This window comes from Adiantum capillus-veneris, chromosome 26 (assembly GCF_014529385.1).
Source record: "Adiantum capillus-veneris isolate H3 chromosome 26, ASM1452938v2, whole genome shotgun sequence".
NCBI lineage: Eukaryota > Viridiplantae > Streptophyta > Polypodiopsida > Polypodiales > Pteridaceae > Adiantum > Adiantum capillus-veneris.
Window position 1 is genome coordinate 77,771,882 of NC_140956.1, and position 24,474 is coordinate 77,796,355.

The 24,474-nt window shown below is 44.7% G+C and overlaps 1 protein-coding gene across 4 annotated transcripts in view; it reads left to right on the top strand.

Moving 5' to 3' along the window:
• LOC147423695 (primase-helicase Twinkle, chloroplastic/mitochondrial-like) overlaps window positions 1-24,474 on the top strand; it is a 130,612-nt gene that overhangs the window by 83,538 nt on the left and 22,600 nt on the right. For all 4 annotated transcript variants that reach the window (XR_015186593.1, XM_086501602.1, XM_086501603.1 and 1 more), the window contains 3 exons: window positions 9,032-9,087; window positions 9,216-9,273; window positions 9,356-9,613. Coding sequence is in view for 3 of the 4 variants with exons in the window: in XM_086501602.1 (XP_086357728.1) it covers window positions 9,032-9,087; window positions 9,216-9,273; window positions 9,356-9,613 (372 nt within the window). In the remaining variant the exon portion in view is untranslated. The remainder of the gene's footprint in view (window positions 1-9,031; window positions 9,088-9,215; window positions 9,274-9,355; window positions 9,614-24,474) is intronic.

The following is a 24,474-nucleotide window of genomic DNA, read 5'->3' on the forward strand; positions in this document are numbered from 1 at the left end:
CTTAGGGCTCATGTATTCTTACAAGGGATGCCAAAAGCAGAGCCCCAAAATCAAGTCAAACTCAAAAGCAAAAGTTCCAAAAGCTTCAAACTTAAAAACAAATAAGTGCTAAAAAGCTTCTGACTCCAAAACTGCCCAAAAAGCAGTCAACACAAGTTACGAAAATCCGTACTGCTGCCACGTCACCTTGTCATCGCAATTTGTGGTGTTGCCGTACAGTCTGCCACATCACCATATCAGCGCATTTTACGATGCTGTCGTACATCATCATCTGTCAGCGTAGTTTGCGGATAGTCCGTACTGTTTGTCCACGTCACCACATCTGCGTGTGTGTATTTGTCTGGGTGGCTCTTCCATGTCATGAGTTTGTGACAACCTCCCAAAAGCAGCCAACGCAATTTGCAAAAATCTATACAATCTGCCGCATTAGCATGTTAGCTTAATTTACGGAGGTTTAGCCCAACCTTTACGCTTTTGATAATTACAGGTTAGGCTCCTCGGTCGCTGCTCCATAAGTTTGCAAGGTTAGGTTTTTTTGAAACCCTACCCCTTTTAGGCCACACGGACATATCTTCAACTTCTTCTGGGTAACCCCTTGTCCTCTCGGCCAATCCTTTAGGTTGGTCATGCCACGACACAAACTTGTGACAATTTGCTGTTTTTCAGCTGTTTTTCACTCATTTGGGGCTGATTTGAGCTGTAGTGGGCTGATTTGAGGTTTCCCTTCATCGACCTCTAAGTTCTCCCACACAATGGAGAGGAGTGATTTCAATGTTAACTCAATTCATGATGAAGTACAAGGAGACGAAGTTCATGATCGAGCAAGCATGATCGAGCAAGCCTTTGTCAACGAGGAGTGGGGAGATTGGTCCCTACCCCTCCTATTTTTCCTTCAGAAATGGCAACAACTATGCCATTTGGAAAGCGACCATGACGGCAGTCTTTGACTCTTACAAGCTTGGAGGTTTTGTCAATAGTAACTATCAAAAGCCAAAAGATCCTGCAAGAGCAAAGCTGTGGGAGCCTGTCAATGCTCGAATCCGATCATTTATCATCTTCAATAGTACACCATCAATCATCAATCACAACGGATTGATGAAGGACGCGAAGCAGATTTGGGACGAGCTTTCATCTCGACATGACGAGTTTCTTTGATGAAGCGGGTTGCTTTGGAGGTGTAGTCGAGGACCCTAGACTCCAAGTAATCATCCATGAGGGATCACATCAACAAGATGTAGGAACTCCAACAGGAGAGACTTCATATGGGAAAGCCGATCAGTTCGAAGGACATGGCCATCCAGCTATTGGCCCAGTTATCTCCTCGGTATTCAATTTCTTTTCTTTGCTTATTACGAGTGGCAGGCTGAATACTATTTCTTGGGACGAGATTGTTCCAATGGTCTTGGACCAAGAGGAGCGGCTCAATGCAGGGAAGAAGTTAGGCTCCGAAGCCTTGGCCGATTCTCCCAACAACAACACAACAACAAGTAAAAGGGTAAGAAGAAAAGCAACAACAATCCAAACAAGAGCGATGCTGAAAAGAATGCTTCGCAGGCAAATTGACATTGCAATCATTGTGGGGAAAAGGCCATTGCTGGTAGAAGTGTTGAAAGTGATTTGGTGCAGTGGCCATTATTCTCTCTTTGTTGCAATTTCCCTGCAATCTCTCTCTATCCCTCTAGCGCTAGCTGTCACAAGACGGGCACCACGGCCAATAGAAAAGAACAGACTGAACAAATTTTTAGCAGTTCAATAACAACTGAACTGAAAGAGAGAGATGACACGCGACACGGAGTGGCGGAATTCTACCCCAGAGAGTATTGGCCCCAAACCTTGGCGCCCCTTTCGGTATTTCTTTATATTGCATCAACACAGTACAAGCCGGTACTCGAGACTCTGCACCTTCTCCAGGAAGCATGCCAGAGAATGAGCCCATGGCGTCATATTTAAAGGCCCTAGGCCCCAAAAGCAGCTTTTATGAAAAGCCTTCAAACTCAAAAGCTTCTGGTCCAAAAGCAATGCCATAAAGTTGCCAGCGTAATTTACGAAAATCCGTACAGTCCTGCCACGTCAGCACTACCAGCATGAAAAGCGGAAATCCGTACAATTCTGCCACGTCAGCAGTTAGCAGAATTTCCCGAAATCTACCACGTCATCAGTTTTTGGCTCTTTGTGCGTCCTGCTTATTTTAATCCTTTATGTCGCTTGGGGCCCCATCGGACGGGGTCCCCATAAGTTGGTAGGACTTCTTCTTCTTAGGGTTTAGGCCCTTGACCGGCATCTGCAAGTTGGCTTTATTCTTCAAGGCTTTGACACGTCAGCAATTCGTGACACTAGCTCCTCCTCCAACCTGAATCCTACACTGCAGGCTCTAGTGCAAATTGAGTCCCCGTGCCCATTCGGTGTGCAGTACATGATAGGACGTCGTTTCGGAGGAGATCTATTGCGATAGGTCCGAGATCAATTGATTGCCCGGTCATGAGAAGAGGTTTGCTCGCGGTAGCGGACGAGATCATCACCGGATTCACCCTTTTTCGCTAAATTTTTGACAGAGGTGGGAGTTCCACTCCCAGATGGACTAGCCCCGAACCCCTAGTGCCCCTTTCAATATTTCTTTTATATTGATTCTTGGAGAGTACAACCACGAACTGCCAGGACTCCCCCAAGGCTCTTATTTGAAGGCCACTAGCCGAAAAGGATCATGTAGAAAAAGCTGGTGTTGCTATCAAAAGTCATTGCTAAACGATAGGCAGCCAAAAAACATCTTTAATTTTGCGGCCAACTGCCACGTGAGCAGCCCTAAAAACACTCCATAATTGCTAGCATTTTGTACAGAGTTGCCACGTCATCAATCGATGGTCTCCATCTTCAGGGTGTCTATGTTGTCATCACTATTGCAATAGTTGGGGACCTTGTGCCATCTCTCGTAAAATTTAGAGATTGGTTGATCCTTCATATATTTGGCATATTAGGATCCTTTGAATACTTCAATCATCAATAGCTTTGCACAAGTACTAACTTACAATTTCTGCTAGAGATGTGCACGTTATGGATCCTCGATCAAGGATTCTTTGAGCTTTTCATCTAACTCCTCTTCAACTGATCTGCCATTGTTAAAATCTCCGTTGCCATTGGGTCCTAGTCGTATTCATTGTTAGAATCCACTCTGTGTTACAGAAAGTCAAACCGGATCCTCCATAGAAGAAGAACCGATTGAAGCTTTGATACCAGTGCAACCGACAAGCCACCAGCGAGGCAGTAAATTCACAGCAGACACACAAAGAGACGTGAAAGAATTAATAACACTTAAAGTTGAAAACAATCTGTAGTATAGACACGAAGTGGTGGAGTTCCACTACCAGATGCGCTGGCCCCAAAGTTTGGTGCACCTTTTGGTACCTCTTTGTAAAAATGCTCCCTCAGGGAGAGATGGTGCCCTTGTAAGAGAGAGAAGAGAGAGGGAGAGTGTAAAGAGTGTTTACAACTGGATTTTCAGCAGATGTGTGTGTGCTTAGCAATGGTAGTTATGCCATTTGTCTACACATTCCTTCTTTATGTGAGCCTGGAGAGGGCTGATTTGAACATGTGGCCTCCCTCCCTATCGGTTATTCCTTTGTCGGTCGCACATTCTGAAAGGGGTTGTGTGTGGGTTGCCCTAGCTCCTGCCATGCTAAAAGTGTTGTGTAGGTCACCTAGCCTTCCTGCATGGAGTGCCTGTGTGGCCTCTCTCCAAGCTAGCACTGTGTGTGTGTCCACTTGCCATGCATGTGCCGCCCATGTGTCCACCTTACTTGCGTGTGTGGCCAAGGTTTCCACTTTCCTTGCATGTTTTGCCACATTGGGAGTCACCCAACTACTAGGTGTCTTTCTACCATGAATGTGGCACCAGTGTGTGCTTATGTGGCTATTCTTGGCCGGTAAGCACCCAAGCTTCCTGTTAGCTCCTCAAGCTCTCAACCTACCATGTCAAATGAGAATTGTGAAGTCTACAAACAATCTATTTTCCTGCACTAAAATTTCTAGTGATATGTACAACTCCTGCAAAATCCGGACAACATAACAAAGGTTTATGGGACAATTTGGTGGCATTTCCTCCCCTTAAAAGAATATTATTCGTCTCTGATTACACCTATAGAGACAAGATAAAGATTTAGTAGTCATTGCTTGCAAGCATCCATGTGTCTCAAGTTGTTGATGCATCAATATATAGTATGGCATACACACACCATAAAGCATACATTGCAGCAAATACTCGAGCAAGATTTCACATTTGAACCTTATTTGGATCCAACATTTCACATTAGAGACATCCATAGGTCAATCACTAGCCATCACCCCATGGTTTGACATTTTACATCAAACTCAATCAATTGTACTAATGAACTACTTTTATAGAGATTATATATTGCAGCCATACATCTCTCATAGAAGTCTCACGGGTAGAGTTTTGTTAGCTCAATACCTCGGGTGTACTAAAGCACACAACCATGGCCACTATGTTTAGACCTCGATCAATCTGTTATCAAGGGAGTGGAGTGCTCCCCTTTATGGCGTAGGCAATGCACCAGATCAATTGATGAAACAACCTGACTGAGCTTTTTCCTTGGAAGCTCCAAAACCAAAGTTCTCAAGGTGTAGATCCCAAACATGAGGGTTATTTATCAATTCACCCTCCACTCTGCCCAAATTTTTCGGCATCACGAAGTCACTCTTGACCCACCTCCAAGAAAGATCTACCCTGTCACCTTTTCCTTATTTTGTAGGTACCTAGCCAGGTGTTTAAGCACTAAGTATCTAAGGACCACTTACTACATTTGTTATGATCCTCCTTTTAACAATTGAGAATCCTTCAACAATATACATCTATTGCTTTTGTCAATGCGAGCTTTTTGTTAGAAGAACCTGATCCAAAGTAGTTCTCAATGTATCTTGGCACATATTTTTATCAACTTTGAAATTGTTTCTCGATGATGAGCCAATTGGGCTCTATGGTTGGGAAGTGAGCTAGATGGCTATCCCTTGATAATTGACCGATGAGCTAGCTAAAATCTTTCAGAGTTGTTAAACTACATAAACATTGCTCATCCAAACACGAAGAAATTACTAAAGGCTTGGCCAAACAATTGTTCTAATATGGGACAATTCAAAAATTCTATGAAACTTTTGTCTCGAGCCGCTAGATTTACTTCATTAGCACAGGAATATAGTATTAGACAAATCTTTATAAGTAAAATCGCAAAAGCCTAAGAAAGTACCTGAATCTGCAAAGCACACTCTAGATGTAATAGACTTGGACACTCCAAGCCGAAGATCTAGTGCAACACACGCAAGAAAACTGAAAGAACTGAACAAAATTGAGAGAGAGACTAGATAGCACAGGGAAGTTCCCAGAAGTCTTGGCCCCCTTCTTGGTATTTCTGTATTATTATGCTTCAAAAGATACAATGTCCGAGGGTCCTCTTCTCTCCGCAGTGCTCCCAAGGTAATCTCCTGAAGAGAGGCCCTAGAAATTTATTTTTAGGCCCTTGGCCAAAAAGCAGTACATGAAAAGCGTCTATCTAAAAGTATCTTGCCCCAAAAGCTGATGCACAGGGTTGCCAACATGTTTTACGGAAATCCGTACAGCTCCCACGTCATCAACGTAAAATCCGGGCGTCCATACAGCCTACCACATCATCAGTGCAAATTGCGGGCATCCGGTGCAGCTGCCACGTCAACATGTTTTTGCGCAAGGTTTGAGTGTGTGTGTGGATGGCCCTGCTTTATTTTACAGCCTTGTGTCACTAAGGTCTCATCGGATAGGGTCCCATAAGTTGCTGGGACTTGATCTTTAGAAATAGGCTGTCACAAACTGCTGACGTGTCAAGCCCTGAAGAATGGAGCCAACTTGCAGATCATGGCCGAGGGGCCTAAACCCTAAGTGAAGAGGCAGAAGCAACAGAAGATGAACCGCAATTCACGCTGGCTTGCTGATGTGGCAAATTGTACGGATTTCTGAAAATTGCGCTGACATGATGACGTGGCAGACTGTACGAATTTCCGCGTTTTGCGTTTATGGTTGACGTGGCAATTGTACGGAATTCCGCGATTTACGCTGCTGGTAGCTTTTTGGCATTGCTTTTGGACCAGAAGGAGTTTTAAGGCTTTTCATGTAAAACTGCTTTTGGGGCCTAGGGCCTTTAAATATGAAGCTAGAGCTCATTCTTTAGCATGCTTCTTGAAGAAGGTGCAGAGTCTGGAGTACTCTCTTGTACTGTGTTGATGCAATCTAAAGAAATACCGAAAGGGGCGCCAAGGTTTGGGGCCAATACTCTCTGGGGTGGAATTCCGCCAGTCCGTGTCGCATGTCGTCTCTCTCTCTCAATTCAGTTGTTATTGAAGTGCTAAAAGTTTGTTCAGTCTATTCTTTTCTATTGGCACGTGGTGCTCGTCTTGTGACAGTGGTATCAGAGCATTAGGCGTGTGCTTTTCTGAAAGCATACCGGTCCTACCAAAGAGCAGACAGAGCAAGATCGCACTTCCAAAGTTAATTGGAAATTTTAGCTTCGTGCTCCGACCCAGACTTACTAGCCACTCCCATCCTTACTTCATTGCGCATCGGGCGCGCTCCCGTCTTCACCGCTCATGTCTTACAGGGCATAAGTCATAAAGATCACTTGCAAGAGAAGGATCCAGATTTGTTTGGAGTTATTGTTTTTCTCATAAGCAATGCCATGCAGATGTTGATGTCTATAGCTACCAAGCCGCACACTCCAAGAACTTGGCAAGATTTCAAGAAAATTATTTTGCCCGAAGTTATATGGTTTCTCATATCTTCCTTCTGAGCGCAACTTCTGGCAGAGTGGGATGTCCTGAAATGCTTGCCATGGAAACCTTAGCAGATTATAACTTGAAATTTCTCGACATTTCCTAGTAAATGTCTCTTCACAAGCAGTTGACCTTGGAGGTCCAGTGCGATTGCTATCTTGGGACTACCATGGCCGCCAAAGAAAACACTGTCTGTCCAAGAGCTGATGGACCATGCTGTGCTCGGCTACGACCCTATGGAACGAACCTAACCCTAATTTTTTGGTGCAGGTTTCAGGATGGAAAGTCAGTCGACTTTTCGAGCTCGATTGATGTCGAGATTGCTTTTTAAGTTTGAAATCTGTTTGAAAACTTGTTTGGTGATCCTGTTTGGAATTTGTTTGAAATGGATGGTATCTCTTTTGAACTTGTCTTGGTGCCGATTTGAATTGTTTTGACTTTGGTTTTAATACTAGTTTCAATGATTGGTGATTTTACTCCCGGGTGGAGTAATGAGAAATAATGTTTAAGAATGCTTGTTCATACTCATGGCCCACACCCTTGTGGTTATTTGCAGGGGGAGTATTTAATGATTGAAAAGTGTTGTTTTTACTCATAGCCCGAACCCTTGTGGTTATTTACGGGGGGAGTATTGTTGTTGTGACTCGTGGCCCGGACCTGGATGGTTATGCGGGAGGAGTATTAAGAAGTCTGAGCAGTGGTTACTCTCAGCACCTCCAAACAATGCAGGCTGCGGTTTGGGGGGCGTTTGGTTGTAAAAGGCCTTATATCTCATGGCGCGGACCTTTTTAGGTTATTTGCGGGAGGAGTGATGAGGGAGTCGTTGAACAGCTCATGGCCCGGACCTGGATGGTTATTTGCGGGGGGAGTGTTCCTTGACGGCTTTATGTTTCTATGTCTTGTAAGATGCATATGTGAGCATTTGTGTTGCATTGTGATGTGCCAACCACTGAATATTCCTAATTGGGTGAGATTGCCTGGGTATGTAATTTTAGTGTATCAAGACACCCATGGAAGATCAGTGCGGTCTGGGTGTGATGGCTAATTTTACTACACCAAAATATCAAGAGTTCCAATCTGGATGAAAGGAGAAACCAACTCCTTGATCAAAAGAGCCGAAAGGAGAAGCTAACTCCTTAACAAAAAGAGCGAACCGATTGTCCCTCAGAATGTCCGTTGGAAATTTTTGAGCTAACTTGAGTTGTTTTGCAGATATGCTGTAATCGCCGACGATTACTTTCTTTCAAGAAGGGGGGATGTCACAAACTGCTGACGTGTCAAGCCCTGAAGAATGGAGCCAACTTGCAGATCATGGCCGAGGGGCCTAAACCCAAAGTGAAGAGGCAGAAGCAGCAGAAGATGAACCCGCAATTCACGCTGGCCTGCTGACGTGGCAGATTGTACGGACTGAAAATTGCACTGACATGATGACGCGGCAGATTGTATAGATTTCCGCATTTGTGTTGATTGCTGACGTGGCAGTTGTACGGAATTCTGTGATTTACGTTGGTAGCTTTTTGGCATTGCTTTTGGACCAAAAGCTTTTGAGTTTGAAGGCTTTTCATGTAAAACTGCTTTTGGGGCCTAGGGCCTTTAAATATGAGGTAGGGCTCATTCTTTAGCATGCTTCCTGGAGAAGGTGCAAAGTCTGGAGTACCGGCTTGTACTGTGTTGATGCAATATAAAGAAATACCGAAAGGGGCGCCAAGGTTTGGGGCTCATTCCACCGCCGCGTCTCTCTCTCTCTCTCTCTCTCTCTCTCTCTCTCTCTCTCTCTCTCTCTTTTTCAGCTCAGTTGTTATTGAAGTGCTAAAAGTCTGTTCAATCTCTTCTCTTCTATTGGCACGTGGTGCCCGTCTTGTGACATAGGCCACTTAGCAAGACTTGTAAGTTGGTAAAACTTCTTCTTCCTCTCTCACTAGGGTTTTGACCCTCTGTCCGGAGTCTGGCCTTTAGGTCATGCAGCGTCATCACTTTGTGGCACTATATTGTGCGGTTGTCTTATCAAGATCCTCAAGCATTGCCATATGGGTGAGGTATTGGTAAGAGGTGTGATGAAATTTTTCCTATCAGGTAAAAGACAAACAGAAAAAATATAATGGAGTAATGGTCAATAAGACTAAATTCAAGGGCCATTTCAGAATCTTTTGTGAATATTTGTAAAGTTGGTTTTTGAAGTTGAAATACTTTTACTATGTGCTTATCTTTGTGCTGGTAATTTCAGTGTACTGGTGTTCTGAAAAGACATAAAACCCTTTCCATCCACATCTCACCAGACGGGTAGGTGCTCGTATCATGTCTTTTTTTAAAAAGGGGAGACGATGTGTTTAGCAGTGTCTGGTATATTGATTACTTGCATGTTGATTCCCTTTATGGTGGAAGTCAGACTTATTGTGTCTCTGCTACAGGAACTATGGAGCGCATAACTGTTTGCGTGCAAGCTGTCTATATGCAGGTTATATGAAGGTATGTGAACCCTTGTCAAAGAATCTTCAGCAGCAAGGCTCTTTCTCACTTTCCCCCATTGTGTTGTGTGCATGTTCAAAAGTCGATCTCATCTCAAGCAAAGCTGAACAGTAGAGAAGTTCAAGGAGATTGGCATGAGACACAATCTGCTGAGGAGGTATCAGCAGATGTTCGAGGTCATGCACGTTTCAAAAGGCCCGTTTTCAACCCGAGCAAGCCTTCTGAAGCAGCAAAAACGGATGGCTATGAGACACAATCAGTTCAGAAAGTTTCAGCAGATGTTGGAGGTTTTATGCGTCTAAAAGAAGCCTTTTCCAGCATGAGTGAACCATGTGAAGAAGTAAGTGCGTGCATTCGCAAAATATTTATGCCGGTATTAATGGTCTTTAATAATTGTGAGCACTACCCTTTCCGTAGTATTTGTGTGTATATATATAGAGAGCATAATTATTATGGAAGTAAGTTTTCCAAAGGAATGAAATACGATACAGGTTAAAATGAAGTGAGCAGGAAAATCTATTTGGTGCCTGATGCATCTGTTTAAAGTTTCTTGGAATTCAATTGGATTTCTGGTCGTTTGAGAGCTCGATTGTGCTTTTTTAAGGAACAATTGCGAGCCTTTCAACCTCCCTCCCATTGGCTGCTGTCAATATTCTGTGCTCTCCATGCTTGACAAGTCTGAATTTAGCAGAAAAACTAGGCTTTAAATTAGCTAGTGGGTAGCATTTTATGCGAAAAGCTTCAGATGTTGACTCATCCCTGCAAGCATATCAGTCTTATACAGACACATCCTAAAGAGGTTGGAAACACTATATAAGTGCGTTCATAAGTGCTCTCTCTGCTTGGTATCCAGGTTTTGCCCTGGAGGACTCGGATAAAGGCATTGTTTCCGTGACATTTGCCTTCTATGGCTTGCTGGTTGCATAGTATTGTGGGCTGTTCGGGAGTAAGAACTTGGGTCCACTACATTAGGTGCCTCACATAGGTAATTACTCCCTCTTCAGCACTCATTGTTTGCCACTTATTTTAAATATGACCATCATTAGTTCTCCAAATCTGCGACTTTGCTGTCATAACAGTACCTTTTTGCAAGAGATTGTCCTTAACAACCCCTGTCAGCGTTGTGAAGGATCCTCCCACTGAGTTCCTAAATGGTGGTCGGCAAGAGCCTAGATACCAAAAAATTCATAGGATCTGAAAAGCTTGCCCATTGTGAGGGTGTGGGCCCTGGTGGGGGAAGCATTGGAGGTCATGTGTGGATCTTGAGGTGCTATTGAGACTCATCCCCTACTTGTAGTCCTTCCCTTACAGTGAGAGACTAGTTTGTAAGGCACAAAAATCATTTTTGGGTGTCTACAAGCGATGCAGGTAGTACTGCTGTTTTGGTTGAGCGTATATGTGGAGTAATGGAATGTTTGATAGAGAGCGTAATTAAGGCTTGAGTTTGCGCATCTCTACCATCCCAATGAGCTTGCTGAGCAGTAGGCATATTGCCCTACCAGCAAAACTGCTAGAACTTTTAGCAGCAGAAGTAGCGGAACATGTATAATCCTTAGTAGGCCTTGTTTTCACAGAAGGTGGATGTACATCAGGGCCTTGCAGAATATTTCTCTCTGCCGTATCAAGGTTGGATGCGTTGTCAACCATATCCACAATAGGCAACGCATGAAAAGGGACATATGGACATATCCAGTGGTGCATCAGAAAAAATGGACGGTATCTTCAGCCAAGGGCCTGCACTGTCCAGAGAGCCAAACCATGAAACTGCGCGACATAATGCATGGTACAAAAATTCCTTCCAAGGCTCTGCCCTAGGAAACAAACCTTGGACTATGACCTTGGAAAGCAATGTGCCTCTTTGGATCAATAATGCCCAGTCCACCTCCTCTTGGGGCATAATAATAGTGGGCCAGTGAACTCTAGGAGTATCTCTAGAGCCATCAGAACCTCCCCATAGAAAGTTGCGAACTAAGTACCGCAACCGAGACAAAGTCCAACCAGCGGTAGTAAACCAGGCTGTCACAAGAAGAACTTGATTCACAGTCAAAGCTCTGCCAGCCAAATGGACTGTTAGACCAACTCAACTGGTTGTTGGAGTGATACATCAATACCGACATGAAAACCAAGATATTTGCAAGTCTGACCCGGGCCAACCAAGTAAAATGATGCTGCACTCCCCATTAACACTCCTCGTTAACTCCTCCAGTGAGAGAGTTGTTGTTATGCTGCAAACACGAAAATTTACTTGAACCAAAGCTGCACGGAACGGGAACGGGGGCCTCCGGAACGTTTTCGAAACAGGCCCCCCCCCCCCCCCCCTCCCCGCGCCCCTCCCCGCGGAAAAAGCGGAACGGGAACGGGGGCTGGAACGGTAAGCTTAAAATATGCTTAAATTTGTTAGATTTAACCTATATGTTAGTAGAGAACCATACACACCCATCCTTTACAAAAGCATCTCGATTCTTCAGAGAAAGAACATTAACTGAAAGTTGAATAGAGTCCACACTCCACACAAAAGCTTGGAGCAAAAAGATGATACATTATAAAGATGGCTTACAAGCCGCTACAAAAAGACATGTAGAGACTAGAGTGCTAAATAACAACTGTAAGAGTCACTAGGTGACATGTCAAGACTCAATCACTCATGTGATAGTGCATTACATAAAGGGGGGCAAAACCAAGGGCTACAAAGGAAACAAATGTCAAAAACCAATGAGCAATGAGTCATGACTCATGCCTGATGTTCACCTCTGGGCAGGGACAGAAGAGCATCCCACCTCCCAATCCGTAGTGGTGTCTTGGATGTCATGAATATCATCCCAATCCTCTTGCATAGACCGATTCTCATGCGTAGGTCCTCCTGCCTCTCCAAGCACCTCTACCTCTGTCTCTTCCTCCATCTCCCATTGTAGAAAAGGATCTCTCACTTTGGATGCTGACTTGCAAAGCATTCTTAAGTTTGCATTGACAAAAACAAGGTCATTTGCTTTCTCCACTCCAAGTCGGTTTCTCTTTCTAGATGCAATGTGGCTATATACACTCCACAATTGCTCCAAGCAAGAGGAGCTAACCGCTTGGCTGAGAATGCGGACGGCAAGTCGCTGAAGATCGGGACCATCTAAACCATTTTCTTGCCACCACAAGATGGAGGAAATCTTGGTGCGATCAATTTGGGCATCGACTGTCCCAAATGATCCTCGCATATCCCTATAGAATGCAAGCTGATCTTTTCCTTGATTTTGCGCTGCATGTCACGATCAAGGTGAAGCTTCTTCAAGATAGTGTTCCAATGTGTGTTCACCTCCGAATCATGCTCCTGTCTTGCACCCTGGAACTCTGGATCCAACACAAAAAGCTGCACCATGAAGAGGTGAACTATAGGCATTCCACCTGCTATTGCAAAGGTCTTTGATTTCTTGGATCCTATTTGGGTCCTCCTCAAGATCTTCAAGCGCCTCGACCATGCAATCCATTGCTTCATAGACCTTGCCAATGCAAGGTTGCATACCATCCATCACTCTAAGCAAGTGGATCACTGGTTTCATGTCGCTTCCGTCTCCCCTGTTGCCGTGTTATTATCACCACCAACCGATGAAGGTGGTGTAGAAGAGGGAAAAACCAAGTCCTTGGGATCGATTGCGGGAAGCTTCAGCTTGGCCGCTTCTTTCTCTTCTTTGTTGGCTTTGATGGTGGCATCCTTGGCTTCAAATACCTTCAACAATTGCTCGTTGACCGCCTTGCATATTGCTGTCCCTCTAGCTTAAGGAGGTGAGCACAACTTTAGTTTCAATGTAAGGTGCAGCGGAAGTGAATGTTGAACTTTGCTCAAGATGGGTGCTCCGAATTGTGCTCAAGGTTCCTTTTACTTACAGAAGGGAGAGCCTTCCGTTCTTTAATGAGAGAGTGCAATGGACACAAACAAAGTGAATGGACACTGTGCGTGAAGGTGCTGAGACTAAGAGATAGAGAGAGAAGAATACGACTCTAGAATGTTGTCAAAACCCTCCTGCGAAGGCCCCACTCTCTATGGCGAGAGCGGTCTACTATTGATTGCACAAATCTCTACAATGCTTGGACTTGCCGACAATGTCGACGACGACAAGACGGGCTGAAATCTGAAAATGCTAAGGGCGGAAATCTGCAAATCTTTATCAGCTGAATTCTGACATATGTCGGTGACGATCTCGATGACGACGATGCGACGACTACGTGCTGAAAATGCAGATGCTGAAATCTGCGTTTTCTGGGCTGAAACTGTGAACTTCGCGGGATCTGACCGTGCGGCGAGGATCTACTGCGGGAATGTGAGATCTGCGAGGTTCGGGGGTTCTACTGCGGAGTCCGACTGCTGAAAACTGAAAACGCTGGTGCTACTACTGCTTCGGTCACGAAGATCTGCAAAAACGCTAGGTCTCTGGCTGATCCAAAAACGCTAGGCTGATTTGGGGTTCTGCGGTGGAAATCTGCTAACGCTAGGGCTGATTTGTTGTTGTGGGGGAATCTGCTAACGCTAGGGCTGATCTGATGTCTACTGTCGTCGTGAATCTGCAAGTGCAAAAACGTTGGCTGATTTGATGCAAAAACACTAGGCCTTTTGCAATGTTGAAAACGCTAGAGATGTCGCGGGGGTCGGTCTTAGTGAGAAGTTGCCTCTTGAGCAAGCTGCTCCTGTTGCCTCTTCTGCTAAAGTGCTAGCGCTAGGTTTCTTGATATACTTGCTTATGAAAATTGCCCTACGTAGTTTCCAACAAAAATCACTTAAAAATGATAAGCGAAAATGTCAAAAATAGGGAAAATAGGTCTATGCACTGAAAAAATGCTCCTGATGGGTTTTGATGGAAATTTGATGATCATGCTGTGTGCAACCGGAGGATATGCATCTACACTAAGTGTCTGGTCATGCACAGTCTGCGAACAGACTCACAAAAGTGCCAGATCACTTCCTATTCTAGATTGACTTGACTGAACTGAACCCTGGTCATGCTGTAGCTTGTCCACGGACACATAGGGTTGGATGTGTCAAGTGACATCCCCTCCTTTTCAAAGTGAGGTACTGGTACCGAACTGTATGGCGTCGAGGGAGATCGCCAATAGCATCCGGAATCCTGGAAAGGACTTTTCGCCGGCCCACTATGATCTGTGGGTCGTGCGGTACTTGAACTTCATAAAGGTCTGCAAAGTCTTCTTCTTTGGGCTGGGCCGAAAGCGACACAAAGTCTTCTGAGTCTCCTTCCTTGCTTCAACTTCGTCTATGGACTTAGGTCCACCTTCTTCAAGAATCTCCAAGGCTGAAAATTCCTGAAACCACTTCCAACACAAAAACATGAACATACCTATTCCATGTAAAGTGACTGGAAAAAATCTCGTCTTTTCTAAACACTGTGCATGCAATGTAGATGAACAAATAGACGGAGTGCCAAACCGTTCATCAAACACACGCAAACAATGAGATCGAATCTTGACTTTGTGATCTAAATCAATCAATTGTGGCAAAACACAATGGAAATGCCGATGCTTGATGCTCAATCCTTTTTGTGCTCTTTTTGAAACTGTGACATGCCAAGGAAGAGACATGGAATGTGACTTCCTTGAATGCATACTTTTCAGCTTTTCGTGAATAATCCACAGACATATCATGAGTGAATCGTGCTCAACATACAATATGACATGCCTAGGAAAAGGGATCACATAAAGACGCTGTCTAAAATACAAGAATTGATCACGAATGAAACACTCGAGCAATGCGTGCTGACTAATCATACGAACACATAGTACTTCTTGTGGGTGTTCTGTGGACCTAGGCTCGAGAGCCAAGATCGGTTCTTCCTGAGGGGGTTCTTTGGACCTAGGCTCGAGAGCCAAGATCGGTTCTTCGTGATTGATTGTCTCTGCAATGAGTTAGATTCACGAGAGAAAGTATCAACTAACACACCATCCTTGTGAACAATCACATCATCTTCATGCAAATCATCATGCTTGTGAGAAATCACATCTTGATCATCATGCAAATCATCATGCTTGCGAGAAATCACATCTCGATCATCATGCTTGTCATTGTCATCCAATTCTTCATGCAAAGCTTCATGCTTATCCTTATCATCCACAAATCTTGTGTGTTATGCTTTGGAGAAGAAGAGACTGAAAGAATCTCTTTTTCCTGAATCTCTTGCATCTGTGCCTGCACTTGAGAAAAGAGTCGTAACATCTCTTTCATGCGTCGGTCGTTCATTGCTTGTCTTGCTTTGTTCTCGCAATCAAATGCTGCTTGTCTTTCTAAGCGTGCTTGCTCGTGCTCACGCTCTATGGCTGCCATTCTTTCTTCGTATTCACGATCTATGGCTGCCCTTCTTTCTGCGGATTCACAATCTATGGCTGCCATTCTTTCTTCTTTTCTTGCTTTTGCATTCTAACTCCCTCTCCATCATCCTCTTGTCGAAAGCCTCCATAGGAGTTAGTACAATCCTTGGCGTAGATGGGGAAGGGGGAGGATCGGAAAAACCTCCTAGTGGGGAAAATTCTTCTTCGCCTCTCTCATGCTGATCACCTCCAAGCGAAGTATCCATTCCGCTTCGGGTGATGATCATACACTGTGATCTTGGTTCTTAACTTCTCGAGGAACTTGGGTTCTTGTGGGTCTTGGGTTCTTGGGTTCTTGGGTTCTTGGGGGTCTTGAGTTCTTGAGGGTCTTGAGGTTCATTTTTTCGCTTGCAATCTGTGTTAGAGAAGGATCTTCTCTTCACTTGAGTTCTGCACTTTTCCGCGGGCGCACCCCTTGCCGGCCTTGCGCTCACACCAAGGTTGCTTTTTCCCACCTCACGTCGATTGGCTGGCCGCTAAGTGCACGGTCCGCTCTCAATGAGTGAAAAGAGGCACAAGGGGAGGTTAGACAAGCCCTTCTTTCTTGGGATTCCTGTCACTCTTCAAAAACACGATTAGGAATCGACATGCCCAAGTGGACTTGGGTTACGTGCGACCGCAATAAGCAAAAAAAATTCTATGGTTCTTGTGGTTCTTTTCTTGAGTGATACAGAACACTACCAAAGCTCTGATACCAATGTAAGGTGCAGCGGAAGTGAATGTTGATCTTTGCTCAAGATGCGTGCTCCGAACTGTGCTCGAGGTTCCTTTTACTTACAGAAGGGAGAGCCTTCCGTTCTTTAATGAGAGAGCGCAATGGACACAAACAAAGTGAATGGACACTGTGCGTGAAGGTGCTGAGACTGAAAGATAGAGAGAGAAGAATACGACACTAGAATGCTGTCAAAACCCTCCTGCTAAGGCCCCACTCTCTATGGCGAGAGCAGTCTACTATTGATTGCACAAATCATTACAATGCTTAGACTTGCCGACGATGTCGACGACGATGAGGACGACAAGAAGATGGGCTGAAATCTGCAAATCTTTATCCGCTGAATTCGGACGCTATGTCGGTCACGATGTCGATGACGACGATGCGAGGACGACGCGCTGAAAGCGCAGATGCTGTAATCTGCGTTTTCCAGGCTGAAACTCCAATTTAGCGGGATCTGACCGTGCGGCGAGGATCTGCTGCGGGAAGGTGAGATCTGTGAGGTTGGGGGGTTCCATTGCAAAGTGTGACTGCTGAAAACTGGAAACGCTTGTGCTACTGCTGCTTCGATCGCGAAGATCTGCAAAAACGCTAGGTCTCTGGCTGATCCAAAAACGCTAGGCTGATTTGGGTTTCTGCGGTGGAAATCTGCTAACGCTAGGGCTGATCTGATGTCTACTGTCGCCGTGAATCTGCAAGTGCAAAAACGTTGGCTGATCTAATGCAAAAACGCTAGGCCTTCTGCAATGCTGAAAATGTTAGAGTTGTCGCGAGGGTCGGTCTTGTTGAGAAGTTGCCTGTTGAGCAAGGTGCTCCTGCTAGCTCTTCTGCCAGAAATTGCTAGTTCTAGGTTTCTTGATATACTTGCTTATGAAAATTGCCCTACCCAATTTCCAACAAAAGTCACTTAAAAATAATAAGTAAAAATGTTTAAAATAGGGAAAATAGGTCTATGTATTGTAAAAATGCTCCTGTTGGGTTCTGATGGAAATCTGATGATCATGCTGTGTGCAACCAGAGGATATGCATCTACACTAAGTGTGTGGTCATGTACAGTCTGCGAACAGACTCACATAAGTGTCAAATCACTTCTTATTCTAGATTGACTTGACTGAACTGAACCCTGGTCATGTTGTAGCTTGTCCACGAATACACAGGGTTGGATGTGTCACGTGACATCAGTTGTGCCGGATTGCCGTTCGAAGCCACATAGTTTGCACTTCCATGCACATGCACCACCGGCCTTTCCCAACACTCTCGAATGCACTTCGTCTCACCCTGAAGCTTCATCCTTACTCTTCTTTGCGCCCAAGGGCACACGTTTACTTGATGCGGAAGCTTGGGCCATGAGACTCGAGAGAGGGAGGGAGCTTGAGACGAGAGAGAGAGAGAGAGAGAGAGAGAGAGAGAGAGAGAGAGAGAGAGAGGACCAAGGTTGCAGCGTGGAGCTTGAAACTTGAGCCTTGAGCAAGAGAGGGAGAGACTAGAGTGAGGGAGGAATGCCGAGTGGAGCTTGAAGCCTTGAAGCTTGAGGGCTTGACTCTTGAGCCTTGAGACTTAAAGCCTTGAGGCCCAAGAGAGAGAGGGAGAGAGACGAGACTCAAGAGAGGGAGAATGAATGGAGAGAGCTCCGAGCTTCAAGCTAGAGCCTTAAAGGCTTGAGGCCCAAGGGATTCGGAGAGACTCGAGAGAGGCTTGAGGGAGAGGCTAGAGCATGTGAACGGCGTCGCGGCGAGCCTTGAGGCTTGAGGTTGAGAGCTTGAAGCCTTGAAGCCTTGAGGGAGGGATGAGCTTTCAAGGAGGATTTGAGCCATTATATAGGATAGCCCCCCCCCCCGCCGCAAAGATGTTTACAAACGCTTCCCCCTAAAGGGCTTGGTTTGAAAAAAAAACGGTCAGAAATTTGAATTTCAAATTTACCGTTCCGGCCAGCCTCTGTTCTGCATGCCGATGTCCGGTTCCAACCGATGTTCCGGTTACAGATCTGGGAGAAACACCATTCCGTTCCCTTACCCGTTCTGGGTGCCTGGCTCAGGTGGGAAGACGTTCCAAGAAGGGCAGGGGCCCGTACCGGCCGTTCCCTGTTACTCTGGCTTGAACTCCACCCAAGTCTGTGATGAGAAGTGAATTGAAATGTTATATTAACATCTTCAAAAGGCCAAAGTGATCTCTATGAGACCGAAAGTTACAACCATATCAGATGTGATACAATCATTTCAGATAAAGCATAAAAGTAAACACCCTAGATCCTAAAACAATCCTAGGAGGAAAGGTAATGAAGCTGGTAGGCAAGTAGGATACAAACTCATGCTACAAATTGTATCACCACTGAGGATGGTGCGGAGTGGCAGTACCATATACCTCCTCAACGCTTGATCGAGCAATCCAGCTTGGTCGTCCGAGACGCCCCAAGGCCTTGGAGATCTATGCATAGGCGGCGTTCATACATGAGGATACACAGTATCATCGCTCGAGACCGGGTGAGACCTCCCTGGCTTTTCATCATGGAAGGGATTGATGCTATGCTGTACTGGCCTAGGCGACAGTTCATGGGATGATTCATCAATTCCCCCCCCCCTTATAAGTGTGTCCTTGTAACAAACTTGGACACCCCAAGTCAAGATTCTACCGCGACACAGCAGAGATTCACTTCAAAATAATTCACAATTCACAATTAGGTCGACACGGCCCGACGTAATTCCGTGCCAAGAGGTATTGGCCCCAACGACTGGCGCCCCTTTCGGTATTTCTTTTTGTATTAATCTATGCTCAAAGTACAAGAGAGCAGGCAAGTGTTCACTCTCAAGAGTCTGCGTCCAGATGCTCTGAGAAGTGAGGCCTTGCCCACTTATTTATAGATACAAGGGATGCCCAAAAGCAAAGCCCCAAAAGCATTAAAATCAAAAGCTTTCAATTCAAAAGCAACTGTGCCAAAAGCTTCTCAAATTAAAAAGCATTAAAAAGCTTTCAATTCAAAAGCAACTGTGCCAAAAGCTTCTCAAATTAAAGCAGAGTGCCCAAAAGCTGTCCAAAAATCAGCCAGCGCTTTTTTTTGCAATTTTCGTACGGAAATGCCACGTCAGCCTGTCACGCCGCAAATCCCGTCGTGATTTTCGGGCTGCCACATTAGCCTGTCGGCGCAATTTCCGGAGGTTCTGCCATGTGTCACTGGCCAGCTACGTCATCAGTTTGTGACATACCCCCCTCTTGAAAGAAGTGGAATCGTCCTCGATTACACCTGCAAAACAGACAGGCCATAAACTGTCTTAGTAGACACTGACTGTTAGTACCGACGCACTAGGCACAACACGTCTAGCACATGTACTAATCAACAGTCACATCACCAGACATCACAGGACATCACAAGACATCACATGACAAATCACATTCAAATTCATTCCAAATCTCAGATCATGATTAATTGGCAACGTGTTAGCAATCGCATCTAGGTCCAGTCGGGACCTCATAGATGCCGGATTAACTAATCCACATTGCAATCATGTCTATAGAGATTTATGAGACCGAAATGCTGCAATCATTTCGTCTTTCAGTTCCTGCACTCAAACAACTCAAGTACAAATCAATCAGCATCATATTCGGGAATTCTAGTTCATAAATTCATTCAATAGAATACTCTCAGCTCAGGAGTATCCCTGAAACGCAAAGGGACATCAGTGACTCTATATCAAAAATCAGGGTAATCCGTTGACAAAGGAGCTGAGTGACTCCCCTCTTGTGCAAGCCCGCTGCTGTAGATTCACCCATGCTGAAATTGGGGTTCTATCAGAGTAGACTATGCTAAACCGAATGCTTCAAGGTAAAGTTCCACAATCTGAGGAGTGTTTGCTAGGTCCTCCTCCTCCATTCACTTCGCATCCAATGCAAGATAGTTCTTGAATTTAACCAATAACCACCTAATCACTTTACCTTTAATCTTTCTATCTTTATGTGCCAGTATCTGTTCTGGAACGAGTATCTCCTCGCTTTCGGGTTGCTCATCTGGCTCCCCATCATCAAGCACATCACCTTTAAAAGGCTTCAAGAGACTCACCTGAAAAGCATTGTGAATTCTCCAAGTATCGGGCAGCTGCAATCGAGGAGACATCATTTATCTTTTGTTTTATTTGGAAAGGGCCATAATACCTCATGCCCAGCTTTGGAAAAAGCCGCTCCTCTTTTTGTTTTCCTAGGCGTGCCTTTTCAAAACGTAAGAGCACCCAATCGTTCTCTTTTAATATCAAATTGCGACGATGTCGATCTGCTGCCTTCTCATGTCTTTCTTGAGATTTCTCTAAAGCCTTTGGGACCTTGACAAAAGCGGTGTCCACGTCCCGCGTGTACTAGTCGGCTTCAAAAATCTTATCTTGGGTGTGGGGAATGTTCTGATCTACCAGTTGATTCCCTTTTTCCCTTCTTTCCTTGTGTCCTGGGACCTGCAGGTAGTGTCTTTTGCTGCCCTGTCCATTGGCACGTCAGAGTCAATCATCGAAACCCTAAGACGCACTATCATCTGATTCCTCTTTCTGTGGAATTCTTTGATGAACTTGCATCTGGTTTCCTTAGTTCGTTGGAACCCTGTGATTTGCCAGAATCCTGTGATGAGCTATCATCTGGTTCCCTTGATTCATTCTCTTCATTGGAAGACTCTTGCCTTTTTGATACTATCCTACCCGTCCCATAAGTCAATGAGCCGGCATGCATTCCAAATCGTTGCTTATTCATGTCCCATGGAGTCAGACTTGAATCTCTTTAGCAAATTATAGCAAAACCGCTTAATTTGGTCTTTCAAAAGAATCTATGACAAGTATCCAAAATTTCTGGCAGTAGTCATCCAATGATCTTTCTCAGTCATTTTCAAGTGATGCCAAGGCATGATGACATCTTTTGCATATTCATCGTTCTTTTCAAGTAAGATGCCGCCTTTCGCTCCCTGGAATGTTCTGAGAACCACGCTCCAGAGAAGGCGATGTCAAACTGTTGTTCAACTCAAGGGCTCGATGGGTGTCCTGGCTTGACTCCCTTCCTTGAACTCCTTGGTTTTCTTGGTGATCTAGTCATTGTCAAAAGAGAACGACCTCTCCTCCTCTAAACGGCTAGATGGCCTTCTATGCCTTCTAGACTTTGTCTTCAAAAGAATCTTGTCTTAGGTGCTTAGAAGCTTCTTAGCAACCTTTAACATTTCAAATGGTGTCTTTCCCGTGTGTCTTTGTAGGAAAACTCCACCAAGGGCAAATACTTTTCCCATGTAGTCTTCTGATCCAAAGAAGAAGACTTCAACAAATCCAGTACAACTGAACTTGCAATCTCAGATTGCTCATTTGTCTGTGGGTGGAAAGCTGACGAGAACTGCAACCGTGTGCCAATGTTCTCCCAAATAGCCTTCCAAAACAAACTCATGAATCGGGGATCTTGCTAAATTTGTCAATAACATTCCAGATACCATCGTGCCCACTCTGTGTCTTCGGGAGATAAAAAATGAAATCCATAGCAATACTTTCCCAGGGGCGGGTGGGAATGGGTAAAGGCTTGTAACAATCCTTGTGCTTTATGCCTGTCAAACTTGACCTTCTGGCATACCAAGCAACTGCGTACAAAATCGTCCACGTCCTTCTTGAGTCACAACCAAAAGAAGTAACGCTCCACACCTTTCAAGGTGGTGTCAATGCCGCGGTGACCCATAAATGGTGAATAATGGCATTCAGTTAGAACCTTTTCCCTCAACGGTTGTGTAACGCACAAAATCGTTTTTTCATGATGTAGCCATCCCGTATGGAATATCCCGCTACTACCTCCCCATTCTGTATTCGTGTGAATACATCTGAAAACTCTAGATCTAAGGCGTACAAGACCATGTCCTCAAAGCTTCTATGATGAATCGTGGAAATAGCCAAGACTAACGGCTTCCGGGACAATGCATCTGCCACCAAGTTCTTCTGTCCTTGTACGTGGACAATCTGGAAGTGAAACTATGACAAGATATTAGCCCACTGCATCTGCTTTTCCGAAAACTGCTTCTGTGACAAGAAGTAGCGTGAACTCTGATGATCATTGAAGATCGTAAAATCGGCTCTGAGTAGGTAATGTCGCCACTGAGTAAGAGCATGGATAACCGCCAAAAGCTCTTTTTCATAAATCTGTGCTGTCAATTCCGGCCTTGAAAACAATCGGCTCTCATAGGCAATCACATGTCCTTCTTGCATTAAGACCGTTCCCAGACTACGATCACAAGCATCACAATATACTTTGAATGGCTTTTGCAAGTTTGGCAAAGTCAACATTGGTCCAATAGTCAATTTCTCTTTCAGTGTCTGAAGGGCAGTCACCTGTGTGGGTCCCCACAAAAGAAGGGACTCCTTTCTGTATTAGAATGTGCAAAGGGGAAGATACCTCTGCAAACTTACGAATGAACCACCGGTAGTAAGAACACAAGCCCAAGAAGCTTCTAACTTTATGAACATTCTTCAAGTCAGGCCAATCGCGGATAGTGTCATTTTTGGCCAGATCTAGTTGTACTCTTTCTGTTGCGACGATGTGTCCCAAGAAATGTATCTGAGGCAAGAAAAAAACTCGCTCTTTTTCACATGTATAAGCAATTTATGCTTCCTCAGTGTCTGGAAAACCCACAAATGATCGATATTCTCTAAAAATCCAAAAAGTCTTCTTGAAAGTTGTCTTATAGACGTCTCCAGGAGCAATACAGATATGATGATAATCACTTCTTCGTATCAATTTAGCAAGTAGAATTTTGAAGTCTGTCGAGTATATCATTGATCCTTGTAATGTGGAAATTTGTTTTGGTTCATTGTTTCTTTATCTTGGCCTCGGCTAATGCTGTAAGGTGGTCGGTTCGATGGTGTACTACCACGAATCAATCATGGGATCTTCACGACGTAAAGGAGGTAACTTGCTTTATACACCTTCAGAGAAATAGTCAGCCTCTATTGCAAAAAAATCCTTGTCGTTTCTTTTCGAGGTCAAACATATTCGACCTTCAATCATCATTCAGTTCTCTCAAGAAAAATCGAGTAAAGAAACTGAATTTCATCAAGTACAATCTCTCTTGCCCTGCATTTGTCAAATTCGCTCTCGTACCCTAATAGTCAACCTGATGTTGTTCTTAAGGTACCAAGGGATTCCTAGGAGAACTTCACAACCTCCCAAGGGCATTACGTAGAAGTCCTCATGCCCTAAACACCCCTGACATTGCAAATGTAGTTTTCCATTGATCGGTGTAATGGTAACTTCCCGTCCGGGTGCTGCTAGAACTGCCTCCGCTTGTGGCCTCAGCCTGTCGGGCATGATTCCAAATCGACCCGCCAATTCCAGAAGTTGGCCTTGGCTCCTCCATCAAAAAAAAAAAAAGGGCTTCCTGATCTTTCACTTTGCCCCAAGGGCGGCAAAGTTTTGTACTTTTCGTTCATCTGATTCGGTTCGGGCTCCACGCAAAGTGGTACCAGTTCTGCTTTCATCTGTTCATTTCTTCCGCACTCGGCTGCTGCTCTGTAACTCTCAAATTTATGTTCATTGGTTCATCTTCTTTTCAAGAGTTCTTATCCATCTCTTTCTACGAGTACAAGTTCTGCTTTTCTGGACTCGTCTGTCCTTTCGGCTTTCCTCCTGGCCATGTCGAGTAAATCTTATCAATCGGGTAATTCTTCAGGTGTCTCGCCAATCTCATGTCCCTGGAGTACTTAATCAATCTGTTCACTCATATGCAAATCTGTAGTTGACTTTTGTACTCCATTCTGGCGAACTTGTCTGAAAAACATTTTGCCCAAATCTTCATTCTTTTCTTCAGATCCCGTGCCAGATTTTCAACTTTCTTTGCCTTCCCACTGAGAGGTGTCATCTTTGTCAGATTCTTCACGAGAACCCATGTGTAATGTGGGATTCTTTATGGCTTTATGCCATGTAAAACAAAGCGATAAAGATGGGAGCACGTCCGATGCGCGATGTATGAAGGGTGGGAGTAGCTAATACGTCCGGGGTTGGGACACAAAGATTCTTTCCCAAAAGCTGTGTGCGCTACAAAAAGGATTGGATTCTCAATAGAAGAAGAATCTTTCTGTGCTCATACCACTGTAGCAAACTTGGACACCCCGAGTCAAGATTCTACTGCGACACAGCAGAGA